General features: G+C 44.9%; 1 protein-coding gene across 3 annotated transcripts; it reads right to left on the reverse strand.

Annotated features, from left to right (window-relative positions):
* Nucleotides 1-748: 748 nt before the first annotated feature.
* abcg1 (ATP-binding cassette, sub-family G (WHITE), member 1) lies at nucleotides 749-27,978 on the reverse strand. Of its 3 annotated transcripts, none has more exons than XM_005462719.3 (15): nucleotides 27,786-27,974; nucleotides 18,025-18,271; nucleotides 14,790-14,907; nucleotides 14,409-14,541; nucleotides 14,282-14,332; nucleotides 14,062-14,207; nucleotides 13,476-13,599; nucleotides 12,868-12,982; nucleotides 12,649-12,794; nucleotides 12,417-12,518; nucleotides 9,426-9,594; nucleotides 8,646-8,746; nucleotides 2,336-2,494; nucleotides 2,129-2,247; nucleotides 749-2,039 (listed from the first exon to the last, which is right to left on the reverse strand). In XM_005462719.3, exons 1-15 carry the CDS (start codon nucleotides 27,846-27,848, stop codon nucleotides 1,811-1,813), a joined length of 2,022 nt encoding a protein of 673 aa, XP_005462776.1. In that variant the 5' UTR covers nucleotides 27,849-27,974; the 3' UTR covers nucleotides 749-1,810. The 3 variants fall into 3 exon arrangements, with proteins under 3 accessions (XP_005462776.1, XP_005462778.1, XP_005462777.1); XM_005462720.3 differs by having other exon boundaries at nucleotides 1,952-2,039; nucleotides 2,110-2,247; nucleotides 27,786-27,978; XM_005462721.3 differs by lacking the exons at nucleotides 8,646-8,746; nucleotides 9,426-9,594.
* Between the last annotated feature and the right edge of the window lies 1 nt (nucleotide 27,979).

Here is a 27,979-nt window from a genome sequence, read left to right on the forward strand (position 1 = left end):
ACAGAATGACCGCTCAGGTCTCATAAACTCATAGGAGGACACAGGAGGCACTGTAGAGGTTCAGTGCTTGGAGGATTGGGTGGCAGTCAGGGGCAGAGGTCTTGGCATTCTGATCCCCAGATTACAAAAATGGCTTGTGATACATGGGTATCATGTCACTGGTGTGGAAGGAGGCTGAGCTGGTGTGTGAGGTTGGGAGATCAGGGTGATCATGTGGATGGAGGGCTTCCTGCTGGCGCTGACCTGTTCATCTATGACCTCAAACTGCCGACGTCAGCAATAGCTTGAGCGTGCGTGTCCTCTGACCGGCCCGACCCTCAGGGCTCTGAAACTGTTTTATCTTGTCCGGTCCCTCTGCATGCTCTCTGTCTCTGCATCACATCTAAACTCTGATTTTATTTTCCTTTTTTCACTCTCTGAGTTTAAATCTGATTTTTATTTAATCAAGTTTCAAAAATGAACATTTCCACTTTTGTGTTTTAAATTTCTGCTGTTAAATCAGAGTTGTGACACAGTTATTAGAGCAGACGTCCAGCAGGATGAACTTCTTTATTTCCCAGTAAACAGCTCTACCTGCTGGTCACAGAGACACAGTGCAGTTGAGCGAGCTGCTGTGAAGCGTGTGCACTCAGTTGCTTTTAGACTGTGAATATGTGAGAAAAACATCTGCTGAGTTTTTCAGACAAAGCTGTTTGCCTTCAGTCGCAGGTACATACACAGTTAACCTGAATATTACAAGCAGACAGTGTAATGTTCCCATAATTCAGTTTAATTAGTTCTGTCACAACGAGTAAAATTATCAGGAATAAACAACATCTCAACATGACAAACACTTGATTTTCATCGTTTTGTTCATCCTCCCTTTCAGAACACGCTGTGGGTAATTGTTGTTGTTGTTTTACTGTTTCATTGAAATATCAGTTTTTCTGTTTTTTCACAGGAAAGTTTTCTAAAATTTCTTTAATGTGAATTTTGTCAAAGTAAACAGATGGAACATTTTTTGCTTAAACAGGTTTCAGACAATTATTTTTTTTCATATTTATTGTAAAGCTTTTATATCTGAATCATGTAGATTTACTCCTAAACACTTTCTGCTCAAATGTTTGATTTTTCATCGCTTTTATCCCGTTAGCTTTCACCGGCAGCCCATCAAGTTTTGTATTAGACTCAAAAGAAAAGTTTCCAGGATCTAGAGAATGTTTTGTTTGAAATCATGTGTCTTTGTGTGTGAATGTAGGTCGGGTGGATGTTAAGAAGATTTTTTTTTTTAAAAAAAGTTTAAATGCACAGCTGAAAACTTCATCCTGCAGTTTTCCAGGATTTGCAAAATCTGAAACGTTAAGATAAGATAAGATAAACTTTATTAGTCTCACACGTGGGAAATTTGTTTAACGTTCCTGCGTCACTGCCTTCGGTGGATCTGCAGAGGCTCGCAGGATGCTTAAACGTGAAGAACAGAATTCGAGCGTTTAGTCAGGGAATCAGGCCCTCTGTGCTGCTCTCACCTTTGACCTCAGCAATAAACTAAAAAGCAGAAATGTCATCATCCTGCGATAGCAGAGGCTTTTATTATGAAAAGTAGTCAGGATGTGGCATGGTGATACTCCCAGGATACAGAAGACCAGCTCCTGGTCCCGTTGCGCCTCCATGAGACCATGAAATCTACCCCTGTGGGCCTGTGGCGTCCTCACACGCCATCTCTTCTTCATGTGTTTTTTAAGAGAGAGTCAAAGTGGAAACAAACTGGACAGCTGCTCTTCGGCGTCAGGGCTTTTACTCTGCAACTCCTCCTCTTCCTCCCGGCCCCGCTCTACCTCTCAGAGCTGATTTTGTACCGGAGGACAAAATAAGCAATGAGTCTCAGAGAGAAAAAGAAGATGGCGAGGACAATGAAGTCTAGGTAGAGTTTGGCGTCCAGCATGTCCAGCTCCTTGAGGATGGCCTCAGACTTCTGGAAGTGACACACCTCATCTTCATCGCAGTGAAGATCTACACGGCCCAGGCCGTAGATTGACAGGATGACGCCCTCAAACCCGTACCTGAAACACACAAACATGTTCAGAGAGTGCAGCAGCACCCCCTGCTGTGTGGATACAGCCGCAGGCTCACCAGCTAACAGCTCCCCCACCTGACGTAAGAGATGTAGGACATCCACTGCAGGTACCAGGGGATGGTATCGAAGCTGACGAAGAACCCGGAGAACAGCAGAACCGGGATCGCCGTGACCGGGCCCACAAACGTGGCCACCTGTGGGAAACAAACACACCTGAGTGATGTCAGCACCAGAACACACCTGTGAGCGGACAGGAGGTGATGATGGAAATAGTGAGCGGACCTGCAGGGAGGTGGAGGCGGCTCCGATAAGCAGACCCAGACTCTGAGCCACCAGAGATGTCAGAATCCCCAGAGACAGGAAAAGGAAGAACCGGCCGGCATCCGGAGGCTGAGCCGTCATCCAGTAGACGATACTGCAGTACACCACCGGGAACACTACCTGTACAACAGCGACACTGCAGGTCAGAGGGTTGATACTGCCAGGTCTCAGTGTGCTACTTTAAACTGAAGCTTTTAAATCTAGCGCTGGGTATTGTCACTGATTTCTACAACCAATTCAATTCTGTTTCACAAGGTTCGATTTTGACTCAGAAATATTATATTTCTGATCAATTATCTTGGATATGTGCAGCATGTCCGTGTACGTGCCGTCGTGTTGACATCGCTTTGTGGAATCTGTTTGTTGCTGTTTTCAATGTTTGGTTATTGTTGAAATGGTTTTGTGAGACTGTAGCTGAGATTCTGACATTTCTGGCAAAATACATCAATTTCAGGATTTCATGAGTCGATATGGGATTATTAAAATTAAAAGCTACTTTTTAAACCCACCCCTACTTAAATCTACTAAGGTTTAAGTCTTGCATTATTAGGGGCGTGGCCTCTTAGACTGACAGGTAGCTGTAGCTGCTAGCTGTCTGCTAGCCTTCACCTCAGCTAACTGGAGTCCCTGAACTGGACCTCTGGACCATTGCTGTTGCAACTTTTTTTTAGAACATTTCTAATGACATTATCAATATCATTATCAGTTACCAGTAATATGGCTGGGGTGAAGTTACTGTACTAACAGACCATCCGTGAAGTGTGAGCTCCAGGTTTACTGAGAACCAGCTGATAACTTGTGGCTGACGCTCCAAAATCCAGAATCCAGAAATCAGTTCAAAAGTAAGTGGACGGATAAAGTTTCTAACAAGACAGCACAGTTGTCAGAAAAATGACAGTAAAACAAGATCTTTCATCATCTTTCATATTCTTCTTTTTTTTTTTTTGCCTGTCCCATTTGGATCTTTAGCCATCAGAATTGTTGTCTGAAGGCCAGGAAAGATGCCAAGCAGATTTACTTTACCAAGTGGATTATCACGGCCTTGCCATATTGGTCCATGTGATTGACCTTTATTATAATTATGTATTTATTTGATTTGATTTTTCGGTTGTTACAGACGGGACAGACATGACTGGGGCATAGGACAGGGAGAAAAAATGAAAGGAAGAGAGGGAGAGAAAGAAAAATAGAGGGGAGAAGAGATGGTGAGAAAGGGGAGAAGAGAGAAAAAAAAGAAAGAAAAACAAACAAAACACCTGGATCACCTGTATGGGGATAAGAAAAAACAGACGAGAAAACAAACAAAAAAGAGCAACATAATAAATACAACACCATCACAATAAACTAGCTAACAGTAGATACTAAATATTACATGTTATTGTGCAGTAAGCAAAATCAACAGGGCACAATGTGCTTTGAGGTAGCAGCCAAGAAAGGTGTAGCTTGTGTCTATGAAAACCCGTGTGTACACCTGTGTGCACACCTGTGTGGATTGGCACGCTTGTATTCAAAAGGTTTCTCCATGTAACGATCTGCTAGGAGGTGTGGGGAGCCACAGCCCCGTCCCCTAGGGCATGAAGCAGGTATGGAGGAGATCCAGGCCCCAGACATCCAGAGGGCCCAGAATACAAGGACCCAAGGAGGACCACCGGGGGGCAACCATGCCACCCTCCTGGGAAGAGCTGAGGAGAGCCCCAAACGAGAGGTCATCCAGCAGCCACGGAGCAGAGGCCAGAGGGGGTTGCAGTGACGTGCCCGCGGGCTCTGCCAGCAGCCAGCTGTGCCAGAGAGGACCGGGCCTCAGGCCCAGAGGCCAGAGGCCTGAGGGCACCCCACCCCCGGAAGGGGCCCCGCCAGGCCACAGGCGCCAGGCCCCGCCAATCGGCCACCGGGAGTGTGCCAGTACATACATGAGCGCCCAGCCCCAGACACCAAGAACTGCCAACACACCAACGTCTGAGGGCATCAGCCACTGGCAGGCAGTGTGGTGAGGGGAGATAGGCCTCCATACCTCGGAGAGCCTGAGATGTTCCCAGAGAGGTGAAGTCTAAGACCCAAGCTGACATATAGACACAGACGAACAGGCGCACGCAGACACAAACGTGCATTCCCACCCCCATATACACAAACAAATACTGGGCACTCACCCGACGTGGAGACAGACATAAATAGACACTGTACACACAATCACACTCCCCAAACATACTCTATATCCCAGGTCCGGGTACCCCTGCCCCCAGAGGGGTAAACCGTACCCGGACCCAGGAGATGTAACCCTTCTTTCTGGGGTGGAGGAAAGCAGACCACCCCTGTATCTGCAGTAGCAGGGAGGCCCCCAGACCCCAATCCGACGGCCAGCACCTCCTCCCAGCCCCCCAGCCCCGACGGTTAACAGAACGGGGGTGAGTGAGGACCCCAAACCTCCCTCCGCCCACTCATATGTAGTGTTGCTGCGTGCTGTTCTAAAGTGCATTTAAAACACAGGAGGGCATGGTGCTTCCTGCCAGAGAGCAGCACGGCTCCTTCCGAAAACCCTCAGTGTCTATATGCATTTAAAATTGAGGATAGGGCACCAGCGCCAGAGGTGGGTTTGAATACACAGACCATCCTCTGGACACTGTATAACGTGCCCACCCCCAAGGCCCTATATGTATGTGTTATGAGAGTATGAGTAATGTGGATGTCTAGGTTGCGGAATAAAATTGAGGCACAGGTGGCCAGAAGGGGACAGAGGGGGAGTGCCTCCCCTGCACCCTGGTGACAGACCTGCACCCCAAGCCCTGCGTGTGTGTGGGTGTGGTGGAGCGGGAAGAGGGAGGCAGCTGAGGATGGGGAGGGAAGAAAGGGAGGGACAAGCGGCCTCCCTGGGGCCAGTGCCCCCGCTGACCCCAGTAGGCACCCCCACACTGTGGAACCCACCAGGGCAAGGGGGCCCAGGCCCATCCGGACCGGGGCCCACAGCAGCAGCACCACCCCGCCCCACAGAGTCCGGTGCAGCCCACCCGACCCCACTGCAGAGAAAACTGCACCCACTCCATCATCCAATCTTCTCCCAGACTACACAAGACAATAGACGCCCAGGTTGAGTTCATTCTCCACCTCTCCAATATCTCCCCCTCCTGCAGAGTGAGTTCCTGGAGAGAGGAGACCTCCTGCAAAGATATAACAGCCTCCCCACCAGTTAGAGAGCCTTCCAGTTGGGCCGATGCACCAGAGGTCCCCGCACCGGGGCTGAGCCCCATTCACCCACCCACCCGCCCACCACCCCAGCGACACAGCAACCAGGACCCAAGGCCCCAGGGCCAAGCCAGAGCCCCAGCCCGGGGCAGAGCACCCCCAGACCCCCAAGCCTCCACGCCCGTCCTGGACCCACCCAGGGGCAGCCAGGCTACCAGGCCAGTAACAAACGTCTGGCAGCACAGACCCTCCCCCATCGCCGCTGTACGCAGCCACAAGGAAAACACCATCTAAGAGCCACCAGAGCCCCTAACCAGGTCATGGCCACAACCCCCGTGTTAGGCCCTCCAGGGAAAACGTCCCTAGGGAATCCCCAGACACCTTAAGGCCGTCCCTATCCCCATATCAACCACAATAGCGAAGGCAAACCATGACCCCCCAACCCCACTAGGTGATGGAGCCGATCAAAGGAGCCCAGAGGGATTGATCAAATGTGGTGGCAGAGGCTGTATCAAGACTAATGTGATCTATTAGATGGTTTTTATATTGGTTAGAATTAAGATTATTTTTATTTTTCCAGTTAATGAGGACCATTTTCTTGGCAATGCAATGTGGGCTGTGTTTATTTCTGTAGTGACCTCATCCAAGCTGCCCAACAAGCACACTAAAGGGGAAGTTGGAATGTTGCATTTCAGACACTTTGATAAGTCTTCACATATCTCACGCCAAAACTTCTGAACTGGTGGACAGAACCAAAGAGTGTGGATATAATTGTCCGGTGTATTTGTTTGACAGTGTGAGCAGTTGTTGGAAGACGTAAAGCCCATCTTGAACATCCGATGACCTGTATAGTGCACTCTATGTAATAATTTTTATTGTATTAATTGCAAATTGGGATTCTGATCCATTGAAAGGTTTTTAAGCATATCTGAGACCAGAAGTTTTGGTCTAAGCTGATCGATAAATCCATTTCCCATTTTGCAATAGGAAGTGATATTGATTCATCTGTTTTAGAAAGCATTCTGTATATTTTGGAAAGTAATTTTGGGGTTTTAAGAGTAAGAAATTGAACCACACTTGGTGGTGTTTGTAGTTCAACTTGACCCGGTTGAAATTTCTTTTTTAATATGGATTTAATTTGTTGACATTCTAAAAATCTTTTCTCGTTGATCCCATATTGTGTAACTAGTCTGTCAAATGGAATAAATTCTGTTCCTTCTAATATATGTTCTAAGTATTTGATTCCTTTACAACTCCAATCTGAAAAGTTGATCATATTATTGTTTTGTAATATGTCAGGGTTATTCCAGATAGGTGTACGTTTGCATGGGATTAATGAAGACTCTGTCAACTTCAGAAACTCCCACCATGCTGTCAGAGAAGAGCTGATGTTGATGCTTTTAAAGCATTCATGCCGTTTGATGTTTGAGCTGAAAAATGGTAGGTCTGAAATCTCTAGATTATTGCAAAGTGCCTGTTCAACATCTAGCCAGGGTTCATCTAAGAAGGTGTGTTTTAACCATCTAGAGATGAACTGAAGCCTGTTGGCTAAAAAGTAGTGATTAAAGTTAGGCAGATCTAGTCCTCCTTTATCCTTGGTCCTTTGTAATGATTTTCAGCTGATATGCGGGGGTTTGTCTTTCCAAAGGAATTTAGAAATATACGAGTCTAGAGATCTGAACCAATCTTGTGATGCTTACTTGGGATCATTGAAAACAAATAGTTTATTTTTAGCAAAACCATCATATTTATAGTGGCGACCCTTCCCATGAGTGATATGGGTAGAGATTTCCATCTAGCCAGATCGCCTTCTACTGTCTTTAAAAGAGGGATGTGGTTTAATTTAGTTAATTCTGCAAGCTTAGGAGAGACATTAATACCTAAATATTTAATGTTTCCAGATTGCAGTCGAGTAGATGAAGAATTATGGAAGGAGCAATTAATCGGAAGAACTGTAGATTTTGACCAGTTAATTGAATAATCTGATATTCTTGCAAAAGAGTTTATAGAGATTGGTTTGTGAGTTTTGGAGAAAGAGTAACACATCATCCGCATAAAGGCTGATTTTATGTTCCACGTTCTTGCATTTTATGCCCTTAATTACTGAATTCTGTCTAATTGCTGCCGCTAGTGGTTCGATAAAAATTGCAAACAGTGAAGGGGAGAGTGGGCATCCCTGCCTGGTGCCCCTCAGGAGACAGAAGCTGGAAGATGTTTGGTCATTTGTTCTGACACAAGCTGTTGGGGAATTATATAATATTTTTAACCAGCTTACGAAAGAGTTTCCAAAACCAAATTTGTGTAAAGTTGCAAATAGAAATTTCCAGTTAACTCTGTCAAACGCTTTTTCTGCATCAAGAGACAATATTATGGTTTCAATGTTTTTACTGCATGAGTAATCTATTAAATTAAGTCATCTACGTGTATTTGTTGATGAGTGCCTACCTTTTATGAAACCTGTTTGTTCAGGATGGATTAAAAGGGGGGTTATTTTCTCTAATCTCTTTGAGAGAGCTTTGCAGATTATTTTAAGGTCTACATTTATAAGGGATATTGGACGATAGCTTCAAGGAAATACAGGGTCTCTGCCTGGTTTTAGTAAGAGACTAATATTTGCAGAGTTTATATTTGGTGGTAGTCTGCCATTTTCTTTGATTTCCAACAACGTTCTGTAAAAAACTGGTGCTGGAATCGTCCAGAATTCTTTGTAGAATTCTGCAGGAAAGCCGTCTGGACCTGGAGGCTTATTATTGGGCATACTTATCAGGGCTTCCTGGAGTTCACCTGGTGTCAGTGGCGAATCCAGTGCAATTGCTTGAGAGTCTGATAATTTTGGAAGAGTTACGTTGTCAAGAAATTGATCAATTTTGTTTTTAGATGGGTTTATTTGTGGTGTATATAAAGTTTCATAGAAATCCCTAAAAAGTTTGTTTATTTTTTTAAGGTCATATATTGTATTCCCAGATAAATCTTTAACAGCACATATAGTTGCATATCATATTTCATCTTCAAATGTGTCATTAAAGAAAGAGATTTAGGAGCTGGAACCAGGAGCTACCACTCTAGGTGCCTGATAAAGCTGTGTCTTTGTTACCTGGAAGGGGACATCAGCCATGGTTTTGGCCAGGTAGTACGCTTTCAGGCTGTACCAGTAGTTGAGGTGTTCTCTCAGAAAGACGCCCATCTCCAGAGGAACTGAAGCACAACAACACAGCAGCAGTTTTTCAAAAGTTGAGATGAATAAAACTTGTCCTTATTACAGAGACATAGTCTGATGTTCTCTGACAGCAGCTCCCAGACCGACTGCTGGCTCATTAAATCCCAGAAAAGCTCAAATTTAAAGACACAATTTTACCTTCATTAATCCTGACATTTGTGGGTGTCAGTTTAAGGATTTTCCCACTGCAGCCTGGATAGGTCTGGCCCTGAGAACATCAATAAAGGTTTTATTGTGTATGAGACGGAGCATTCCTGAGTCGGAGCCGGCACCTTTGGTGCTGTTCAGGTAAAAGTGACGCACCTGTTGCTGAGCTGACATCTGAACACTCAGCTCTATGCTTGAATCTCTGTGATGTCAGAGAGGCTAACCCGTCAGAACCTCTGTTTACAAGAGGAAGCCAATCAGAACAAAGTTGTCTTTAAGGGGGAGGGGCTAAAACAGGTTGTATTCCAGGTAAGATAAATGGAGGTCTGTTGTTCTGTCCACCTTTGTAACAGCAGACCTCATGTCACACAAGCCGATGAAGGACAGATAACAGCTGCTCTCCAGCTTGACTCTGTGATGTATTTGTTACGCCGATGACACCCCGATCTCACTCAAACAAACGTCACCTGTGTGCAGGTAAAGTGACACAGCAGCTTGAGGCGGACTCACAGGTGAGCACCGTGGGCATCAGAGCGGCGAACATGAGGAACAGCATGGAGAAGAACAGGAACCCTGAGTTACTCAGAACCTTCTTGGCTTCGTTCCCGATGCCCAGATACAACAGACCAATCAGAACGCCGATCCCAATGTGAGACAAGATCCTCAGGTGAGTCAGCACCTGCCAATGACAATGCCTTACTACAAACTGCAATACTGCACACTAATGTTACCACACTGACAGCATGTTTTATTTAACAAATCTGTGCTGGAAACCGTCACCACGTGTTTAAGTTACAGTGAAAAACTTGTTTTTGTGATTGAAAACTAGTCAATAAAATGATGTCACTATATATCCGACCAATCAGTTAGCTCAGACCAGAGGTTTAGGAAATTAGGAAGAACATTGGCAAGAAATTATCTGTAAACTAGTCTAAGAAGCTTGGAAAGAAAAGCATCTGGACTTCTTTAAGTTTCTTGAAGACATTTCATCCGGGAAGCTTCTTAAATTCTAAGAGCAACTGGTGGAGAGTCACAGATTTTTACGCCCAGCGCCCTGTATCAGGTTTATCAGAAAAACTCAAGAGATTCTTCCCCACCACAACATCCCAGTGTCCTTCAGACCTAGACAGAAACTAAACAACATAGTGTAGCTGTGAAGTGCAGCGAGGAGTGCTCAGACCTCTACACTGGAGACACCAAACAGGACAAGACTAGGTTGTTCATCTGCATCTAAAGGTCAAAGGTCACTCTTTGAGAATGCCAGTCTTCACATTTTGGACAGAGAAGACAGATGGTTTGAAAGAGGAGTGAAAGAAGCATCTATGTCCACTGTGAGTGACCATCTTTGGACAGAGGCGGTGGCTTGCCACACCAACTATCTGCCATCTATAATCCAGTTCTGAGATCCTTCCCAGACGCCTTAACGCCCACGCACATCCTGGGCCATCTGACATCAGGAAATCACATGATAGGGTGGGGCTAGGTTTCACATTGGGTTCACCCAAAACCTTGGCTAATTGTGACTCACACCTGTTTTCACACCTTGGCTCATGTGATTAGGTAGAGGATCAATAGGGAGTCCATGACCCTCTTAGGGACACTCCCAATAGGGCTTAAAATCTGGGAGTGTCCCCCGATTTCTCTTAAAACTCAAGAAGTTTCTCGGATGAAACGTCTTCAAGAACCTTAAAGAAGAGCCAGTTGCTTTTCTCTCCAAGTTCTTTAGATTACCATGACCTAGATGACTGCCTACACAGACATACAGTAGATCATAAGATCCTTTAAGACATCACACTGTAATCCAATGAAGTTCAAGAACAAATGTGGAAACAAAGTAGTTGAGATCTCTCAGTCTGGATAATGTTTAAAGCCATTTCTAAAGCTGTAGGAATCCAGTGAACCACAGTAAAAGCCTTTATACACAAATGAAGGTCAGTGCTCATGACTCCAGAGTTCCAAGACAAAAACCCCTGCTGAGCAAAAGGAACATAAAGGCTTGTCTCATTTTTGCAAGAAAACATTTGATGATCCTTAAGGCTTTTGGAAAGTTGTCCAAAATTCCTCCACAGCTGTAAATGACTCATTTCCACTTATCGCGAATACTTGTTTGCAGTTGTTACCTGCAATAAATCAAGTTATATTTTATCAGCCCATCACAGCACAGAAACAGCTTTAGTGAAGGTTACAAATGATCTTCTTATGGCCTCTGACAGTGGACTCATCTCTGTGCTTGTCCTGCTAGACCTCAGTGCAGCGTTCGATACTGTTGACCATAATATCCTATTAGAGCGATTAGAACATGCTGTAGGTATTACAGGTACTGCACTGCAATGGTTTGTATCATATCTATCTAATAGACTCCAGTTTGTACATGTAAATGGAGAGTCCTCTTCACACACTAAGGTCAATTATGGAGTTCCACAGGGTTCAGTGCTAGGACCAATTCTGTTTACATTATACATGCTTCCCTTAGGCAGCATCATTAGAAGACATAGCATAAATTTTCACTGCTATGCTGATGACACGCAGCTCTATCTGTCCATGAAGCCAGGTAACACACACCAATTAGTTAAACTGCAGGAATGTCTTAAAGACATAAAGACCTGGATGGCCGCTAACTTTCTGCTTCTTAATTCAGATCAAACTGAGGTTATTGTACTCGGCCCTGAAAATCTTAGAAATATGGTATCTAAGCAGATTCTTACTCTGGATGGCATTACCTTGGCCTCCAGTAACGCTGTGAGAAACCTTGGAGTCATTTTTGACCAGGACATGTCCTTCAATGCACATATTAAACAAATATGTAAGACTGCTTTCTTCCATTTGTGCAACATCTCTAAAGTTAGAAATATCCTGTCTCAGAGTGATGCTGAATCCCCCCTTAGTTATGCTGCAATAGGTTTAGGCTGCTAGACCTATAGGAGACTCCCATGATGCACTGAATGTTTCTTGTTTATTCACTTTGGTTTTATACACCTCTCTGCATTGTGTTATCATTAGTTATTATTAATCTCTGTCTCTCTTCCACAGCATGTCTTTATCCTGTCTTCCTTCTCTCACCCCAACCGGTTGCAGCAGATGGCCCCGCCCCTCCCTGAGCCTGGTTCTGCTGGAGGTTTCTTCCTGTTAAAAGGGAGAATTGAAGTTGTTGTTGCTGAGGGTGGCCCAAACTGGTTGTTAAGTTTAGGGGGCCATCACTTTTTCCACACAGGGCCATGTAGGTTTGGATTTTTTTCCCCTTATAATAAACACCTAGATTTAGGTGTTTATTATATTTGTTTATTATTATTTGTGTTAACTTGTGTTATCTTTGTCTAATATTTACATTTGTTTGATCTAAAACATTTAAGTGTGACAAACTTACAAAAAATAGAAAATCAGGAAGGAGGAAAACACTTTTTCACACCACTGTAAATGTTAATGATAATTTTTATGTCAGAGTGTTGGAAAACGGGGTCATCAGTGTGAATCTGAGGAGACATGTGCAGAGGTGTTTGTCACCGAGTCTCTGAGGATGCTGAGAAAGGTCCTCCTGAACAGGATGGAGAACTGCGTCATGCAGCTAGCAGAGAAGCTGTGACAGCCTTCAGACGATGAGCTCTCCTGACGGGAGATCACCACAGGTACATGTTAATTTTCAGAGAACTAATTTGTCGTGAAACATTCACAGGAGGTAATGCGAAAATCTGCATCTCATGGACCAATCACAGCAGAGGGCGTGCTGTTTTTTTACCTCCTCGGTGCGCTGCCACAGGAAGGGGTGGAGGGTGCTGTCTCCATTGAGCTCGGGCTGATGGTCTTTCTGAGACTTCCTCTCCTGAGCTGCTGTCACCAGCCTGATCATCTGGTCCCCATACTCTCCGGACGCCACCTCCATCACTGTGCATAGAACATGTCGGTCAGTCTGAAGCCCTGACGGCAGAGGGGGAACGGCTCGCCGGGTGAGTCTTACCGAAGTCAGCGGGGTTGTGGTACGTGGGGCAGTTCAGCCCGAGGTCTCTCAGGTACGGGACCAGACTGGACACCTGTCCCCTGTAGATACACTGACCCTGACTCAGCACGTACAGCTGAAACACGCACAGAGACAGACACAAGTGAAACCCGTACCGAATCATGTTTATCATTTTATAGACCCACACCAAGTTTTTCAGCCCCAAACACTTTTGTAGAGCACTTCCTGTTCTTCTCTCCATCCTTAAAACCTGAGCAGGAGGAAACTGATTTCATCCCATCATACAAACTGTTACAAGTGCTCATTCGAAGCTTCTTTACACCACATTTACTCCTCTACACAAATTTGATTTTATCCCCTTTAAAAGCTCTTTGCCTGCCTCACACACTGATTAGCAGATGACCCTTTAATCCACTGAAGGAAATGTTACCGTTCATTTATTGCTTCTGACATTAGAGCTGCTTCTGTAAATGTTTCAAACAGTTTCAGATCTTAGGAAAAAGAACCGCTGCTAACACTTCTGTGCATTGTCCAGCCACATGTTCATGTCATACCACTTTACACCACTAGATGGTGTAGTGAGTCAGTGTAACGTGGAGGAGGGTCACCTTGTCGAAGAGCTCGAACAGTTTGGCGCTCGGCTGGTGGATGGTGCAGATAACCGTCCGTCCTCCTCGAGCCAGAGCTTTGAGCAGAGACACCACCTGGAAACATGACGAGCTGTCCAGGCCACTGACACACACACACACACACACACACACACACACCTTCGTAGAAGCTCAGCATGAAGCAGAAACATGACTAAACATCACTCACATGTAGAATTTGAAGTGCAGCTTGTTCTGATCGAATGTCTGAAATAGTTCGAGTAAAATAAAACAGCAGTGCTTTGGCACGACTGATCTCTGAGGCAGCGAAACCATTTCACACAGGTGAGTGGCGGGACCAGGAGTTGAACCACAAATCTCCGTGCATGATGCCACGTGTCAGGTATTATGTTTAAAATGAGTCTCCACAGGCTGAACATCTCTAAAAGCGTTCCGCCTGTGCGATTCAAATGTTGCTTTAGTGCAAAGATTTAAAGCTGCTTCTCATTGGCTGAGGACAGAGCACCGTGGTCAGGACTGATATCTGACCTTCTGCTAGCTCGGGATGAACCATGGAGAGGACCTGGAGGTCAACCTGATTTCTTACCTCGTGGGTTCATCGAAGAACATGACCGGCGGATTGTTGACAAGCTCCAGAGCGATGGCCAGCCGCTTTCTCTGCCCCCCCGACAGGTGAGACGTCCTGGTTTGAGCACATTCCAGCAGACCCAGAGCCATCAGAATGTCCTGGACCTGAAGGAGCAGAGATCCGAGTTCAGCCTGATGGTAGACTCTGAGATCAGGGAGGTCAGGAGCGATCAGCTCACCATGTCTCTGCGCGCCTCCTCCTTCTCCTGCAGCTTCAGGCTGGCCGATACCTGCAGAAACAGAGAGCAGGGTCTGCGACTGCTGCGGTCTGATGCAGGCTGAACGCTGAGGCTCAGGAGCACCTACCATCATGGCCTCATGGACACTGAGGTGAGGCAGCAGCATGTCGTCCTGCATGATGTAACAGGAAACCTTCCGGAAAGAGCGCAGGTCTCTGGGCTGCCCGTTGATCAGGATCTCGCCCTTCATCCCCGTCTCCCTGTATGCAAAGACAGACTCGCACTGAGCGCGCTCTGGACAAATCCACTGACCTACACAGTAATCAGATTCCTCACTAGCATTTACTGACACACACAGAGGTACAACAGGCCAATGTGAGGTTGTGGTAAAGCTCTCAGACTGAGATCTAACATGATCTGAAAACATTTTTAAAACATCTGCCGCTGAGAGCACCATGACCTCAACCTCACACTCAGTCATCATCTCTGCCCTGATGGATGCACCCACCTGTACCCGGCCAAGATATTCATGAGCGTGGACTTTCCGGCTCCCGAGGGCCCCATGATAGCCACCAGGTCCCCGCTGGTGAATTTCCCAGAGATGGCTTTGAGCAGAGTTTTGTAACCTGAGGCGAACAGAAACAATCAGTGTGCAGGTTTCCCAGCTGCTCACAGAGCCGCTCTTTGTGCTCGAACTCTCGGCTCAGGTTTCACATCAGTTTGGAGTTTTTATCTCATTCATGCACACCAGCAGCTGCTCTCACACTTTAGCTGCTCTGCTCGGTTTCTGTGCAAAACACAAACACTACTGCTCCTCCTAAAAGCTCGCTGCTTATGTTTCAGTGCTGACGGTCTGGACTGTATTCAGGTCAGTTACGGAACTCGGTGAGGCTCGTGCATCATTCCGAAACAGACCACGTTACTCCTGTGTCGGGGGCCCGTGTCAAGAACGATGAAGAACGTGCTGACACCTGAAATCCTGTCTCAGAGACCAGGTTTCTGAGGTTGTTGTTATTAAATATACATAAAACTGAGAAGTGTGTTACACGTTACACACATCACTGTGGGTCATAGCGATCATGACAGCTGCTCTGTAAAACAGGGCGTTACCATGGAAACACAAAAGGATGACAATGATATTTGCTGATGAAGCCTGAACGCGCTTTAACGAGATTATTAGATTTAATCTGACTGGCAGTACCCTCCACACACACACACACACACACACTGTACACCCAGATGAACGTCCTCACCACAGTACATCTATGACTGTACATCAACCCACCAGCCAACATCATCGTCATGTATGCCGATGACACCGCCGTTGTTGGGCTCATCTCTGATGGACATGAGACGGCATACAGGGTGGAGGTAGAGAACTTGTCCTGCTGGTGCTCAGAAAATAACCTGAAGCTGAACATCCCTCAAACCAGAGAACTCATCATGGACTTCAGGGAGCACAGACAGGTCCGCTCTCATTATAAATGGAGAACGGGTGGTACTCGGGGGCCACGACTGAGAGCAGAGAGGCTGCACAGAGAGTCATTAACACCACCCATCACTGGCTGCCTTTGCAGCCCCTGGAGGTCATCGCCAGATGCTCCTGTTTCAGGTAAACCAGGGCCATCACAGGTGAGCCCTACACCACGCCCACCACCTGTTTGACCTGCTGCCCTCTGGTCAGCACCTCAGGTCCACACCTCCAGACTCACTAACAGTTTCTTCCCCTGGGCCATTCAGACTGTTAACAGCTATTACAACTATTCTAGCCTGTTAGCGCCTCGTACATGTACCATTACATCAACCCTCACGTCTTCATCTGCTCCTCTGCTTCATGGATCCATCTTTCTGGCATTTAATAACATGAGATCGCATGTTAACAGATTCTGTTGGTCTGAAAACCATCAAAAAACCAATCAAAGGTTTTGTGTGAAAATTACAATGGAAAATCTGTAAATGTTTTCAAACCCACACCCGCCCGTCAGCACGCTGTTTTTGTGAAGCGGCATGTTCCCGGCTGTGATCACACCTGAGCAGGTGTGAAATGTTCTCACTGAAACTCAGCTTTTCTAATATGAACAAAGAGTTTAGCTGGAACTGGATCTGTTAGAGACTCTGATAGCCTCACGTTACAGACCATTATTATGGAGCTCAGCCAGAGGTCCCCGGCACAGCTTTACACAAGCACCGTGTTCAGTTTCCTGTTCAGGACCAATCAGAGGTAAGATGAGAACGCCCTCACTGCCTCCACAGAAATTCAGAGTTTGATCAAACACACTGATTATCATCATCATCAGTGCGAGCAGCGTTCAGGTAAAGGCCATACAGTGATAAAAAGAAAACAGAAAAACCTGAACAATCATATGACCCCGTATGAGAAAGCACTTTGGCAAAAGTGGGAAGGAAAAACTCCCTTTTAACAGGAAGAAACCTCCGGCAGAACCAGGCTCAGGGAGGGGCGGGGCCATCTGCTGCGACCGGTTGGGGTGAGAGAAGGAAGACAGGATAAAGACATGCTGTGGAAGAGAGACGGAGATTAATAACAAATGTGTTTCAGTGTAGAGAGGTCTGTTAACACATACTGAGTGAAGAAGAAACACCCAGTGCATCATGGGAAGGGATTCCCTAAAATAACAATCCGACCCATTCTCAGGCCTGAGCAGAGCACAGATGTGGGCGGGTTCACAAGCGGTGACATCATCATTTGTTTTCTTCTTGTTGCTTCTTTATTTTCAGGCAGCAAGCGACGGCGCGTCCTCCAATCTGACCTGCAGCTATTTACAGCAGGAGACTCGGCTGAGATTAACAGATTACAGCCGATAATCCAGCGAGCACACAAACACACAGCAGCCGAACCGAGAGCACCTAACAGCTGCCTGCTGACGCACAGCCCATCATTAACATTAAAAAAGTCAAAAGAATGACATGAACCCTGTGAGGTTGGCCATCACCTTTGACCTCTCCAACAGGAAAAATAAAGCCCTCACATGCATAGATCTATACACACACACACATACACACATACATATATACGGAAAAAAAAACTTCTGTCCAGGGTCATAAAATATGAAGCTGTCTGAGATTAAATCTGTGGGTTTATGGGTCGGTCAGAAGCGTTCATGTCAGATCTTCTTTTGCGTTCTGCAGACTCAGCATCTCTGTGAGGTTCAGAGCGGCTCTGATGTTGGTGTTCAAAGGTCGACGGTCACTGTGACTGTCTTTAATCAGTCTTAGGTCGGCCTGATCCACATCTCTGTGAAAGCCTTTTAAAATAGAAGCATTCAGACCAGCTGATGCTTTAACGCTGTGTCTTTTTGAGGCCACTGCCAATCATTGGCCGACAGTAACCTGAAGAAGACCCAAGCACCACAACACTCTCAGGTGAGCCTTCAGGAAATGTGACCACACACCTGAGGGTTGATTTGGGGCTACAGAGCATCAGAAATAACCTCACACAGGCATTCACTGTGACTTTTAACTTTTAGGAGATGGAAGCTGTGAGATAAATGTTTGTGTGGCTGCACTGGAGAAATCTCCTCTGAAGCTCCTCCTCCTGTCCTGATACTTTTTGCTGTTATAGGAGCGTGACTCAGGATCTGTAATTAATAAACCAGCTACAACACAAGGCTGAATCGTGCTCTGGATTATTTTCCACCCTTCAGGCATTGGCTGGCATCGAATTTACAGTGACAGTCTGTTTATTTTCTGAACCTCTGCCATCTTTGTTTTGTGTATGACTCTACCTTTCTTCCTCCACCAGGGTCCCTCTGTGACCACGAAGGAGACGTCTTTGAACTCAATGTTGACCGCTGGTCTGCGAGGTAACGAGGAGAACCTCTGGGCCTCCGTCAGGTTGTTGTCCAGCTTCTTCAGGTGTCCCTGCAGCAGTGGCGTCTGCTGGCTGCCCGCCGGCCGCTTGTTGACCACCTCATCCATACAAACACATACCGTCCGGGGATCCAACATAAGGTCCGGGGGCCCGTTGGTGTTCTGAAGGTGAATAAGAGAAATCCGGGTTAAAACAACCACAGCTAACCCTCTGAGAATATAAGCAATCCATCCACATCATCATCCATCCATCCATCATCCATCCACATCATCATCCGTCCATCCATCATCCATCCACATCATCATCCGTCCACATCAAGGGCGTAGATTTGGTTTTGGCATTGGTGGGGACGGATGATTCAACCACTGAACCCTGCCCTGTTCCTTTCTTTGTTTTCCTTTTTGTCTTTGCTTCTTGATAAAAAAGGAGAAATATACTTGCCTACATATGCTACTCTACCGTGGCTCAGGGGGTTGGGAAGCGTATCCCCAACCCTAAAGCGCTTTGGGTGCCTTGAAAAGCGCTATATGAAATCCAATCCATTATTATCATTATTATTATGACATGCTTTTAAACCATTTAAAATTACAATTCATAGTTTTATATGTGAATTATATAATGTTAAATTACTATTAAACAAATGACTGACTAAGTATTTTAGACTTTAGTTTACTTCAGCCATATTCCATATAAATCAGGTATCATACAAAAATAAAAATAGCTTCAAATACAGTCAAGACAATAAAAGAATATGACTTTAAGGACTTAAATGTGGGACGGAGAGATTTCATAGGTCTTTCCTCCCCACTGCTGTCAGACTCCACAACAAAGATTTTTGCAGCTGATCAAACACACACAAACCCACACATGTGCAATAAGACTAAGTGCAATACTCTTTTCTGACAAAGTTGTATTTTTACTCAGTTGTATATAGCATTTGTATTCTATTTTTATCCTGTTGTATATAATACAACTGACTGCACTAGGACATATTGCCACCTGATAAAATAACACTTTGATTCGTGCCATATAAAAAGTGAGACTTGTCAATTCAGATTCTTTGCCAAATATACACCAATGAATCAATTTACATCAGCAGCCTAACAATTGTCATGATAATAAATACTAGTTAATCTATAGCACCAAATCATCAGTCAGTCACCTGTGACCTCGCCTCTCCACCTCTGTCCGAGCTACAACATGGCAGAGCTGCCTCTGTCAGCTGATGAATAACAGTGAGACATTCCAAATACATGCAGTCACGCATGTGCTTCAAATACAGTAATGAACCATCAAGTCATCATCCAATGTCACCTGTGATCTCGTATCACCCTATGAATATGTCAGTGCCATTAGGATGAAATTATTGTGTCACCAACATTTTAACGTTAGACATATAATTTTAACAGCCTCTGTAAACTAATATCCTGGCTGCTCGAGGCTGCAGTTTTCTCTGACAGTTTCAATCAAAATTAGAAATGCTGCTCTGAGACTGAGATAACTAATAGTGCTGCCTGTTGTGCAGTTAGTTTCCAAAACACGTTATTCATGGTTACATACAATTTTAGACTGATGTGGGCCAAAGCCTAGCACAGCCTGTAACGTTATGAAGACGGACACATTTTCTGAGTGAACTTGACTTTAAGTGACTTACAGGTTTCTTTGAAAAATACTTTCTTATATCAGGTTCTTCCTTTTTGCTGCCATCCTCATCTCCTCCTTGCAGGTCCTCGCAGCGCAGGATTGCTGCTGCTAAAACTAAACAGAGCTCCCTGAAAGGCACAGCCAATCACATTGGCCATATTTGTCACATGAGGTAGGACTCCAGTAGAGAACGTAATTTAACTCTTTCTGCACCGCTGGGTGAATGAGACGCTGACAGATCGTTTTTTTCTTTCTATCTGTTTTATTTTTATTTACTCGAAGAGATCAAATTATTGGTGGGGACGATTCAATAATCGCTGGATATTGGTGGGGACATGTCCCTTCCGTCCATGTCAAATCTACGCCCTTGGTCCACATCATCATCCATCATTCCATCCATCCATCTACATCATCATCATCCATCCATCATCATTCATCCACGTCATCTATCATCCATCCATCCACCCATCCACCCATGTCATCCATCCACCCAGATCATCATCCATCCATCCATCCATCCACATCATCCATGTGCATGTTTTTTTCAGTGTGTGGCTAAAATAAAAGCTGAACCTAAGCTGTACCACAGAGACTTCATAGATGGTAAAAGCATACAGATTTTGGTAAAGCTGGTCCTGTATACACAGTATCACAGACTCTCGCCTGGATGATGCACTCACATATTTCTACAGGGAGTGCAGAATTATTAGGCAAATGAGTATTTTGTCCACATCATCCTCTTCATGCATGTTGTCTTACTCCAAGCTGTATAGGCTCGAAAGCCTACTACCAATTAAGCATATTAGGTGATGTGCATCTCTGTAATGAGAAGGGGTGTGGTCTAATGACATCAACACCCTATATCAGGTGTGCATAATTATTAGGCAACTTCCTTTCCTTTGGCAAAATGGGTCAAAAGAAGGACTTGACAGGCTCAGAAAAGTCAAAAATAGTGAGATATCTTGCAGAGGGATGCAGCAGTCTTAAAATTGCAAAGCTTCTGAAGCGTGATCATCGAACAATCAAGCGTTTCATTCAAAATAGTCAACAGGGTCGCAAGAAGCGTGTGGAAAAACCAAGGCGCAAAATAACTGCCCATGAACTGAGAAAAGTCAAGCGTGCAGCTGCCAAGATGCCACTTGCCACCAGTTTGGCCATATTTCAGAGCTGCAACATCACTGGAGTGCCCAAAAGCACAAGGTGTGCAATACTCAGAGACATGGCCAAGGTAAGAAAGGCTGAAAGACGACCACCACTGAACAAGACACACAAGCTGAAACGTCAAGACTGGGCCAAGAAATATCTCAAGACTGATTTTTCTAAGGTTTTATGGACTGATGAAATGAGAGTGAGTCTTGATGGGCCAGATGGATGGGCCCGTGGCTGGATTGGTAAAGGGCAGAGAGCTCCAGTCCCACTCAGACGCCAGCAAGGTGGAGGTGGAGTACTGGTTTGGGCTGGTATCATCAAAGATGAGCTTGTGGGGCCTTTTCGGGTTGAGGATGGAGTCAAGCTCAACTCCCAGTCCTACTGCCAGTTTCTGGAAGACACCTTCTTCAAGCAGTGGTACAGGAAGAAGTCTGCATCCTTCAAGAAAAACATGATTTTCATGCAGGACAATGCTCCATCACACGCGTCCAAGTACTCCACAGCGTGGCTGGCAAGAAAGGGTATAAAAGAAGAAAAACTAATGACATGGCCTCCTTGTTCACCTGATCTGAACCCCATTGAGAACCTGTGGTCCATCATCAAATGTGAGATTTACAAGGAGGGAAAACAGTACACCTCTCTGAACAGTGTCTGGGAGGCTGTGGTTGCTGCTGCACGCAATGTTGATGGTGAACAGATCAAACCACTGACAGAATCCATGGATGGCAGGCTTTTGAGTGTCCTTGCAAAGAAAGGTGGCTATATTGGTCGCTGATTTGTTTTTGTTTTGTTTTTGAATGTCAGAAATGTATATTTGTGAATGTGGAGATGTTATATTGGTTTCACTGGTAAAAATAAAGAATTGAAATGGGTATATATTTGTTTTTTGTTAAGTTGCCTAATAATTCTGCACAGTAATAGTCACCTGCACACACAGATATCCCCCTAAAATAGCTAAAACTAAAAACAAACTAAAAACTACTTCCAAAAACATTCAGCTTTGATATTAATGAGTTTTTTGGGTTCATTGAGAACATGGTTGTTGTTCAATAATAAAATTATTCCTCAAAAATACAACTTGCCTAATAATTCTGCACTCCCTGTATAGTCCTTGCTCTAATCTCAGGCTCAATCACACTGAGGCACTAGAACTAAATCTTCACTTCGCTGAATCTTTGTTTTTTTAAGTCTCATGGTAAAGCAACTGATAACAGCACAAGACAGAGAAGACCACTGATGGCTGGAGAGCCACAAAGGTGAATGAAAGAAATATGACTGTGTACAGAGTTTACAGTTTAAACAATTGAAGCGTCTGTTGGTGTGAAGAGAAGCTGAATGAATCCACTCAGCAGGGCAGGTATGTTTCCTGCATGAAGGCTTAGCTCGTGACTGTAACCTGATTGTAGGTGCAGAGGTGAGATCAATAAACCTTTGAGGGGTCGGTGGTCAAAAAAGTACTCTAGGAGCCATTTTTTGTTGTTGTTACCTTATGTGGTCACTTTTTGTGTTTTAACGGTGTGGTATGTTTTTATTGTAGACACATGTAATCAGAGTCAGGTGTTGTTGGTCAGAAGGAGCAAACGGTTTGTGGCCGCTGATAAGAGACTGCTGAACAACAAATGCAACCAATGGAAAGCAATAAAGGTGTTAAACAGGCAAGATAACTATGGCTGGAGTTATTGGACCAAGTTTCATTCATAATAGTGGCATCGTCTCACCCCTGCCAACGAACACCTCAGTAGCTTCAAGCGTAGGCTTAGCCTCTTGTGATGGCCAAATCCATGGCCACACTAAAACTCGGCAACTCTTACGTATTTTAATTCATTCCTTCATCTAAACACATTCAGACACTTTGGTTTGCAGTAAGTTTATTGTTTGGATTGAACACATTCTATTCACATGCGCACACATTTAGTTTACCTATATATTCATACCAATTCATTTCTTATTTTTAGTTTGATTGCGACTAATCTTTGTCTCTTTTACTGGTTTTTTACCTGCCATCATCCCTGGCATCTTTTGCTGCCAGACAAAAGATGTTGGCCAGTGTTTAAAAACTTAAATACATAGATGGGCTGATTGGACCGCATCACCACTTCCTGTTGAAGGGGGGAGAATGTGTATTTTCTTTAGTTAAACATGTTTTTGTAGTTAAATAAATCTTTGAGTTTAATGTTTTTGATTTTCTTCTTTGCTGTTTAGTTTATTAACAAACTGAACTGCATCGTTTTTGTGGTTTGTGACTGTGTTGTGTTTAGTTACCGCTGTTGTGTCATAGTGGTCTCATCAGCCATTATACAGTGGCTTGCAAAAGAACTTTTCCACATTTTGTCACATTACAGCCACAAACATGAATCAATTTTATTGGAATTCCAGGTGAAAGACCAACACAAAGTGGTGTACACGTGAGAAGTGGAACGAAAATCATACATGATTCCAAACATTTTTTACAAATAAGACAGATCAGGGATAAAGTTATTGAGAAATTTAAAGCAGGCTTAGGCTCCAAAAAGATTTCCCAAGCCTTGAACATCCCACGGAGCACTGTTCAAGCCATCATTCAGAAATGGAAGGAGTATGGCACAACTGTAAACCTACCAAGACAAGGCCGTCCACCTAAACTCACAGGCCGAACAAGGAGAGCGCTGATCAGAAATGCAGCCAAGAGGCCCATGGTGACTCTGGACGAGCTGCAGAGATCTACAGCTCAGGTGGGGGAATCTGTCCATAGGACAACTATTAGTGGTGCACTGCACAAAGTTGGCCTTTATGGAAGAGTGGCAAGAAGAAAGCCACTGTTAACAGAAAACCATAAGAAGTCCCGTTTGCAGTTTGCCACAAGCCATGTGGGGGACACAGCAAACATGTGGAAGAAGGTGCTCTGGTCAGATGAGACCAAAATGCAAAACGCTATGTGTGGCAGAAAACTAACACTGCACATCACTCTGAACACACCATCCCCACTGTCACATATGGTGGTGGCAGCATCATGCTCTGGGGGTGCTTCTCTTCAGCAGGGACAGGGAAGCTGGTCAGAGTTGATGGGAAGATGGATGGAGCCAAATACAGGGCAATCTTGGAAGAAAACCTCTTGGAGTCTGCAAAAGACTTGAGACTGGGGCGGAGGTTCACCTTCCAGCAGGACAACGACCCTAAACATAAAGCCAGGGCAACAATGGAACGGTTTAAAACAAAACATATCCATGTGTTAGAATGGCCCAGTCAAAGTCCAGATCTAAATACAATCCAGAATCTGTGGCAAGATCTGAAAACTGCTGTTCACAAACGCTGTCCATCTAATCTGACTGAGCTGGAGCTGTTTTGCAAAGAAGAATGGGCAAGGATTTCAGTCTGTAGATGTGCAAAGCTGGTAGAGACAGACCCTAAAAGACTGGCAGCTGTAACTGCAGCAAAAGGTGGTTCTACAAAGTATTGACTCAGGGGGCTGAATAATTATGCACACCCCACTTTGCAGTTATTTATTTGTAACAAATGTTTGGAATCATGTATGATTTTCGTTCCACTTCTCACGTGTACACCACTTTGTATTGGTCTTTCACCTGGAATCCCAATAAAATTGATTCATGTTTGTGGCTGTAATGTGACAAAATGTGGAAAAGTTCAAGGGGGCCGAATACTTTTGCAAGCCACTGTATGTACCCTTTGGTGTCATTTCCTGTTTGGAACTCAGCCACATTTCTTTGGCTGAGTTGAGTTTTTTTTATGAGATCAACATTTATTGTTTTGTATATATAACTTTTTGGGTTTAATAAACGAAACCCTGTTTTTCTAATAATTCCTGTGGCGACTCCTTGTGCAGTACACTGAGAATGCGCCGATAATACAGTTTCGAACCTCTGTCCCTCCTTTAAAAAGCTGACTGAGGAGCCCGCTGGTTGTGATTGTCAGCTCTCATCCTGCAGAGCCGAGAGTTTGTTGTCTGGGTTTGTTGATTCTCTACATGTTTTCCAGCAGGCCTGGTCGCAGACGTGGATGTTGTCAGATTAGCCGTCAGCTAGTCCGGTGTTGTTCCTGTAGGACGGCCATGTGTGACTGACCTGACCCAAACGAGGCACTAATCTACCTTCGAGCAGGAGGTAACTGTCGGGCAGAGCTTAGTCACTGAGCTGAAGAACAGGCTGAGTGCAGGATTTAAACTGAGCACCCTGCTGCTGTGATTCAGCAAAACCATTGCCATGGTCACCATGGTAACCCTTATCATTGATTTTTTCACTCTCAGTACTGAGATTAAATTACAATTGAGGATTATCTGCGGGTCTTCACAAACTGAATATAAAGGTCAGAAAGGTCAGAGGTTTCCCCACTCCGCGTGATGAAGATGCTGTGTCTGCCACCATGTTGGTTCTTGTTTTCAGGAAGTGACCATATTTGGATGAGAGGAAGGAGTGCTAAGTTATGAGCTAGTTATCAGTCTACAGATACAGATACCTGCTAATCAATAACAAAATCCCAGAGTTTCCCTCATTAACCCTGGAGCTCAGTCTGTTACTACGGCAACCTCACAACAGACATATTATTGGTCACATGATGTCATTAAAAATGCTCCAACAGCACAAACACGATCCAGAGGTCCAGTTCAGGTGACGCTAGCAGCACAGCCACCTGTGTCACCATCCACCTGTCAGTCAAAGAGGACACGCCCCTAATAATGTCACTATCAGGTCATTTAGAAACATCCTCTCCCCGTGCAGGTGTTACGAAGGAGGGAATAATCCACGGAGACCAAACATATTGTGTATCAGGCTGTAAACAAGTTTGTTTCTGCTGTAAAGTTTTAACATGGGATTCTATGGGGACTGACTCACTGCTGCCTCTGCTGGACGTCAGCGGAACTGCAGATTCTGGACTGAGTGAAACAATGGCAGAGACAATGTGGCATCCGTGTTTAGGAATACTTTCACTCCATTCAAAAACCTGCCGAAACTCATCACTCTGGGTTCTCTGGGGAGAAACACCTGATGCCTCCATGTTATTGTCAGTTTAGCCCCGGCTGAGCCAGAGCACTGACTGTGACAGTGAGGTTTCTGGGAAAAGACATGAAAGGTGTTTGATGTCACCTGTCAGCCAAAATTTGAGAAAACAATTTAAAAACAAAAATGATTTCCTGGCTTGGAGTTTTTTCTTCTTTTTTACTTTAATTTTTAGGCTTTTTCTGCTTAAATTCAGAAGATTTCAGGATGTTTACGAGGAAACTTTGTGTGTGCAGCAGTGAAGGAAGTACAAGTACCTGAGGATCACCTCATAAAATGACTGCAACGTAAGTATAAGCTGAAAAATGTACTTAAATTACTGCATTTTATTCCTCCTGCACAATTGTACTGCTGGAGCATCGAGCCACCTGAAGCTACAGATTAATGTGTTCCTCCATTTGATTTGTAAAAGTTCTTAAAGTAGTGAGAAATCTTTGTTGTGACTCATCGTTTCAGCCCATAAACTACAATTTTAAAATCATCCCATTTTTATAAGATTTACATGGTTTGTGTAAAAGTCTTAGTAAAAGACTCAATGGAGGTACAAGTACCACAAATTTATACTCAAGTATTAAGTAAATGTACTTACATATTTTAAGAAAAGAGAAAGGCTTCTATCCTCCCAGCATGATTTCGCTCTGTGAGAGCTACTAAACTATCAAAACTTCCAGTCATGGGCGTGGCTACTGGACCACCGCCCATGATTGTCCCACCCCAAAACAGTGCGGTGACATCATCACAGCCCAGGCAGACAGGGGCCACAAGGAGGTCTCGATCATAACTGCAGTTCCTCCAGCAGAGGCAGCAGTGAGTCATGTTCGCAGCCTGATGTTTGGTCTCTGTGGATAATCTCAGCCTTCATAACACCGGTACGCCGGGAGGATGTTTAAATTGTAGGAAGTCTTAAAGTTTGCATTATCAGAGGCGTGGCCTCTTTGACTGACAGGTGGATGGTGACACAGGCGGCTGTAGCTGCGAGTTTCACTTGAACCTTTTGGAGCATTTTTAATTATATTATCTGACCAGAAATATGGCTGCTGTGAGGGCACTGTACTAACAGACAGTCCACGAAGGCTGCGCTCCAGTGGCGGTGAGAGAAATTCTATATTTGGATGTTACTGAATTAGCATCATGTGTGTCTGCGTGACGCTCCATACAGTGTCACCAAGCTGGCTAGCATTAGCACGCCACCCTCTTGTTTACGTCTGGGTAAAGAACAACAACGCTGTGGTGGTTAAACACTAAAATGTGAATCCTGAAACGAATGAGTGAGTTCAATGTGCTTACTGCCATCTATTATATACAGTCTTTGCACCTGCAGATTTACGTAAAACTGGAGATCTGAGCATTATTTAGCAATGTTAGAAGTTTTGTTTTACTATGCATTTTGAATTCCCCTCATTTAAAAAATCCTGTAATCACCTCGTCTGTCCACCCTGACTCCATTTTCACTATAGCCCAACATTTCATGCAGTACGTTTCCAGTCTTAGCAGTCACTGTCTTAGAGAAACATTCCCAACAGAGGCACTAACACCCCAGCACTACAGAACCGCCCCATCAGTGCGTGGACACAGACACTATGAGGATAACCCTGCAGCATCATTCAAGTTAAAACCATATTATCATCATGAGAAGAAACTCTGCTCATATCTTCAGGATTCTCCTCTTCCTCCCGGAGGAGCTGACCTTGGTGCAGAGTGGAGCTGCAGGACTGTGAACTTCTTTAAAACCACAAACATGTGAGATTTGCTGAGACTCACAGAGCTGACCGTCACATTCAGGCTGATTCCCACACAGATCTTGTTGCTTAGAAAGGTGTTTCCTTTCCTTAAACCAGCAGGAGACACAGAGGGTCACCCCTCATCCTACCTCTGGAGTCCTCGTACTCACCATGATGATGGAGTTGGTGACAGTGGGGTTGTGGACGGACCAGGCAGCCATCAGACAGGCCATGGCCGAGAGACAGCAGCACTCTGACACACACACACACACATCTGATCAGCGCCTCACTGACAGGCAGCAGCCTGCACTCATGGCCCTGCCCCCTAACCACTAACCCCACCCCTGTCCGGTGGTCACGCCCC

The sequence above is a fragment of the Oreochromis niloticus genome, linkage group LG14, assembly GCF_001858045.2.
Source record: "Oreochromis niloticus isolate F11D_XX linkage group LG14, O_niloticus_UMD_NMBU, whole genome shotgun sequence".
Lineage (NCBI taxonomy): Eukaryota > Metazoa > Chordata > Actinopteri > Cichliformes > Cichlidae > Oreochromis > Oreochromis niloticus.